The 5,475-nt window shown below is 55.2% G+C and overlaps 1 protein-coding gene across 1 annotated transcript in view; it reads left to right on the forward strand.

Annotated features, from left to right (window-relative positions):
• RYR1 (ryanodine receptor 1) overlaps positions 1-5,475 on the forward strand; it is a 131,783-nt gene that overhangs the window by 64,161 nt on the left and 62,147 nt on the right. The window contains exons 54-62 of the mRNA XM_023742308.1: positions 3-92; positions 538-678; positions 953-1,027; positions 1,128-1,203; positions 1,547-1,670; positions 2,311-2,426; positions 4,618-4,685; positions 4,776-4,897; positions 5,364-5,413. Coding sequence (XP_023598076.1) covers positions 3-92; positions 538-678; positions 953-1,027; positions 1,128-1,203; positions 1,547-1,670; positions 2,311-2,426; positions 4,618-4,685; positions 4,776-4,897; positions 5,364-5,413 — 862 coding nt within the window. The remainder of the gene's footprint in view (positions 1-2; positions 93-537; positions 679-952; positions 1,028-1,127; positions 1,204-1,546; positions 1,671-2,310; positions 2,427-4,617; positions 4,686-4,775; positions 4,898-5,363; positions 5,414-5,475) is intronic.

Here is a 5,475-nt window from a genome sequence, read left to right on the forward strand (position 1 = left end):
AGATCCAGAACAACTGGTCCTATGGGGAAAACATAGACGAAGAACTGAAGACTCACCCCATGCTGAGGCCCTACAAGACTTTTTCAGAGAAGGTGACCAAGCCTTGTGGCTCAATGTTGGGGTCCAAAATGAAACCTCCAAATTTGGGGGTTCAGGGAGGGGTGAGGCAGCCCCACAGCTTTGGATCTAGGTGGATCTGTGTGTTAGGGGTCCCCATCCATGGACACTGCCTCCCCTCAAACTTAGTTGCATCGCCTCCAGGACCCCAGACTCCTAGTACGACTAAACTGAGCCTCAGTTTTCCCATGTGTAAAATGGGAATAATGAGAGTTTGGTTAGGAGCCTCTTTTGCAGAGCAGATAAGGGATCTGGGTGGGGGACCTGGGTTAGAATCCTGGCTAGACCACTCCCTAGCTGTGTGGCAAGAGCTTTCCCCTTCCCAGAATGTTGGGGGCCAGTGAGGCTGAGCTGGGGACTCCTTGGTCCACCTCCCTCTCGCCCATTCCATTAACCAACCCCTCTTCCTGTGCACCCCAGGACAAAGAGATTTACCGCTGGCCCATCAAGGAGTCCTTGAAGGCCATGATTGCCTGGGAATGGACCATAGAGAAGGCCAGGGAGGGTGAGGAAGAGAAGACCGAGAAGAAACAAACACGGAAGATATCCCAGAGTGCCCAGGTGGAGGCCGGGCCAGGGCGGGGCCGGGGGGGAGGGGTCAGGAGGGGGAAAGGTGGGATTCAGAGGCGAGAGGAGCCAAGGAAGGGAGGTGGGGTCGGGAGAGAGGGTGGGGCCACGGGAGGGGGACAGGAGAAGGCTGAGCGAGCTGGGAGTGGAGAGGGCCTGGATCTGAAGAATCGCGAAGGGCATGGGCTGGGGCGGGAGCCTGGAGGAGGGACTGGCCTGGGCTTCTTGCTAGCCCATCAAGCCCCTCATCTCCTCCTTATCCTCCCAGACCTACGACGCCCGAGAGGGCTACAACCCCCAGCCCCCTGACCTCGGCGGAGTTACCCTGTCCCGGGAGCTGCAGGTGAGATGCCTGGTCCTTTATTTGGGGGGCATGCGGGCGGTCTGTTGTGGGGAGGAATCTCTTCCGGATCTGGTCCTTGACTCTCCGCATCCTCTCCCAGGCCATGGCAGAACAGCTGGCGGAAAATTACCACAACACGTGGGGGCGGAAGAAGAAGCAGGAGCTGGAGGCCAAGGGTGAGGACGCCCATCCCACCCGCACAGACCTCTTCTCCACAGTCCCTTAGACATAGGTTCCGGGCTCATAAGGGCCAATGTTAGACCTGTGGCTCCACCGTGGGACTTTGAACAAGTACCTTCACCTCCTAGAACCTCCGTTTCTCTGTCTGTGTAGTGGGGATCATAATAGCATTTGACACCGTAGGGTTGCGATAAAGATGAAATGAGCTAATATACAGAAAGCACTGTTTGAGTTATCTATAATACTATAATTATGCACGACCTCGGCTGCAGGCATCTCTTCAATGAGAGTGCCCTGGGCCCTCCCCATCCCCCTGATTCCTGGTCTTTGCTGTCTTAGGCGGTGGAACCCACCCCCTGCTTGTCCCCTACGACACACTTACTGCCAAGGAGAAGGCGCGAGATCGGGAAAAGGCCCAGGAGCTGCTGAAGTTCCTGCAGATGAACGGCTACGCGGTCACCAGGCACGCGAGCTGAGAGCGGGGACCAGGGATGGGCAGAACCTGGGAGAGGCGGGGCTCCGGGGAGCAGAGGCGGGGCCAGAGAGGGGAAGAGGCTGAGAGGGGTGTGGCTTGGGGGGCAGAGGCGGGTCCAAAGAGAGGAAGAGGCTAAAAGGGGTGTGGCCTGGGGAGCGGAGGCGAGGCCAGAGAGGGGAAGAGGCTGAGAGGGGTGTGGCTTGGGGGGCTGAGGCGAGGCCAAAGAGAGGAAGAGGCTAAAAGGGGTGTGGCCTGGGGAGCGGAGGCGAGGCCAGAGAGGGGAAGAGGCTAAGAGAGGTGTGGCCTGGGGAGCAGAGGCGGAGCCAGAGAGAGGAAGAAGCTGAGAGGGGTGTGGCTTGGGGGCTGAGGCGGGGCCAAAGAGAGGAAGAGGCTAAAAGGGGTGTGGCCTGGGGAGCAGAGGCGGGGCCAGAGAGGGGAAGAGGCTGAGAGGGGTGTGGCTTGGGGGGCTGAGGCGGGGCCAAAGAGAGGAAGAGACTAAAAGGGGTGTGGCCTGTGGAGCGGAGAGTGAGTGGTTGGCGGGGATAGTGGTAGAGGCGGGGCCATAGAGAGGCGGGAAATGGGCGGGACCTGAGTCTGGGCTGACCCGTCCCTCTGCCTTTCCACGCAGGGGCCTTAAGGACATGGAACTGGACACGTCATCCATCGAGAAGCGGTTCGCCTTTGGCTTCCTGAAGCAGTTGCTGCGCTGGATGGACATTTCCCAGGAGTTCATCGCCCATCTAGGTGCGAGGAATTCCCTCCCCTTGCCAGTCCCACCTGCAAAGGTTCACCTAGGAACCCAGTTCATGCATTTCTCCCCCCTCCTTTTCTCTCTCCCGCCCCCCTCCCTCCCCTCCCCCCCTTCATCATGTACCTGTTGACCGTCTACGGGGTGCCAGGCACTGCTCTAGGTGTCGGGGATACAGCAGAGAACAGGACAGAGATCCTTGCCATTGCTGCGATGGATTCAGACAGTTGACATCACAAATCACTAAATCATCTAGTGTGTTAGAAGGTGGTTAGGGTTATGGGAAGAAGAACAGTTGAGCCAGGTTAGGGGGAAGGGGACTGTGGGAAGGTGGGAGCTGCTGAGAACATGGCATCTAAGCCAAGACCTGAATGAGGTGAGGGAGGGGTCCATGCGGGGATCTGCGGGAAGAGCATTACGGGCAAAGGGAACAGCCCGTGCAAAGGCCCTGAAAGGTGCTTGGAATGAGTATTAGGAGGCAGTGATTGAGGGGAAGAGTGAGAGGAAATGGTGTTAGAAAGAGGCACCAGGGTAGAGCATGTAGGGCTTTGCAGTCCACGGGGAGGACATTTTTACTCTGAGTGGGATGACGACATGGGAGGGTCCTGAGCAGAGAAGGGAGGTGATCTGACTTGGGTGTTCACAGGGTCCTTCTGACTGTGTCTAGGAATAGATTGTGGGGACCAGGGAAGAAGAGGGTGAGAACAGGCAGATTCTGGATCTATTTAGGTTAAGGCTGCTGGGATACCCACAGATGCCTCTTATATACCACTAAGAATCACAGCTGGGACTCCCACAATCCCTTCTAATTTTGCCCAGAGATCAGCATTCCCCCAACATTCTATTGAGAGCAACCCCAGGAGCCCCCAAGCCCCCTTCGGGTGAGCGGTGGAGCAGGATTCCCCCTCACACAGCTCACCTCAAAGCCCCCACGCTGGACCTCTGTGCTGCACAGCCTTTTGCCAGTTCCCTCCCTCTCTGAACCTTGGTTTCTCTGTCTGTGATATGGGGTTAGTGTTCACTATGACCAGTCTCAGTTCTGTCATGTATTTTCTGGGCTACCCACGATGAGTTATTTCACCTCAGTTTCTTCATCTATAAAATGGAAGAGGAGGACCAACTGGTCAAACCTCAAAGCTGGGAGGAGACATTTCTCACAGTGCCAGGGACATAAAAAACCCAAACCTGTTGCCTTCAAGTCGATTCCAACTCATAGCAACCCTATAGGACAGAGGAGAACTGCCCCATAGGGTTTCCAAGCAGCAGCTGATGAATTCAAACTGCCAACCTTTTGGTTAGCAACCAGGCTCTTAACCACTGTGCCACCAGGGCTGCAAACCAAACCCATTGCCACGGAGTCAATTCCAACTCATGGCAACCCTATAGGACAGAGTAGAACTGCCCCATAGGTTTCCAAGGAGCAGCTGCTGGATTCAAACTGCTGATCTTGGGTTAGCAGCTGAGCTCTTAACCACTGCACCACCTGGGCTGCCCTGGTGGCACAGTGGATAAGAGTCCGGCTGTTAACCAAAAGGTGGGGAGTTCGAATCCACCAGCTGCTCCTTGGAAACCCTATGGGGGTAGTTCTACCCTGTCCTATTGGAAACCCTATTGGGCACTTCTACTCTGTGCAGTAGGGTTGCTATGAGTTCGAATCGACTTGATGGCAATGGGTTTTTAGGGACATAGCAGGTGTTTAATAATTGGAGGCCAGTATGATTATTTTAATAGTATTAATTACTATTGTCATTATTATTATTACTATTTTTATTATGTGTGAAGTTGACTTCCATTTTAAACTTAACTCTAATGTTCCTGTATTAACTTCTTGTTCGTTTGGTTGATTCATTTATTTGTTCCAAATTTACTGGCTGGGAGCTGCAGGTACTGCAGTTCAGAAAGAAAAGTGTGATGAGTAAGGAGGAGCCTGCTCCATGGCCTTACCTCATCTGCATTTGCCCTCCTCCTCACCTTCAGCCTCAGGAAAGGCTTGAGCAAGGAGTTAGGGGGATCAGATGAAAGGTAGGGGGGAGAGGCTTATTTCAAAGCCAACAGAGATTTCATACCAAGAATTTCACTCCCATCATTGTCTAACTCTGTCCCCAGAGTCCCTTCCCATCAGAACACCCTGGGTTCCCCAGCCTTGAACCCACCATAATCCGTGTTTGCTCCCCCTCCCCTTGCCAGATGCTGTGGTCAGCAGTGGGCGAGTGGAAAAATCCCCACATGAACAAGAGATTAAATTCTTTGCCAAGGTGAGAGGAGGGCTCAGAAGCTGGAGGGGGCTGGGGGCTGGGTGGGGCTCTCCCGCCCCTCACTCCGTGCCCCATCTCCTTCCCACGCAGATCCTGCTGCCTCTGATTAAACAGTATTTCACCAATCACTGCCTCTATTTCCTGTCCACACCCGCCAAACTGCTGGGCAGTGGTGGCCATGCCTCCAACAAGGAGAAGGAGATGATAACCAGGTGGGCCGCCCTGTGACCTCTGTCGCAGCCCCCCGACCTCACAAGATTGTAATCCTGGACCCCCTACCCCGACCTTGAACCTCCGGGGCTCTGTCCTGGGGGTTGGCACTGCCTACTCTACCTTCAGAAGTGACTGAAGGGCCAGGGTGACCAACTGTCCTGGTTTGCCTGGGACAGAGGGGTTCCCCAGGAGTGAGGGTCTTTCAGTGCTAAAACCAAGAAAGTCCCAGGCAAACCGGGACAAGCTGGTCACCCTGTCAGAAATCCCAGTTATCACCTATGACTTTCCAGCTGGCTCACCCCTCTGCCCCTCCTCTCCCTCCTTCTGCTTCTTGTCTTCATCAACTTCCTACGTCCCCTGGGCTCTGTCTCCTGTCTCCTCTGCCCCTGCCTCCTCTAACTGTGTCTCCTCTGTCCTTGTCTCCTTGGTCTCCTCGATCCCCGTTGCCCCTTTCTCTTTCTTCAGCGTCTTCTGCAAACTTGCCGCTCTTGTCCGGCACCGAGTCTCTCTCTTTGGTAAGTAGGTCTTCGCCCGGAGCCTTGGAGCCTTTCTCCCTCACCTTCTCTCTCTTCCTCTC

This window comes from Trichechus manatus, unplaced genomic scaffold (assembly GCF_000243295.1).
Source record: "Trichechus manatus latirostris isolate Lorelei unplaced genomic scaffold, TriManLat1.0 scaffold00207, whole genome shotgun sequence".
NCBI classification, from domain to species: Eukaryota; Metazoa; Chordata; class Mammalia; order Sirenia; family Trichechidae; genus Trichechus; species Trichechus manatus.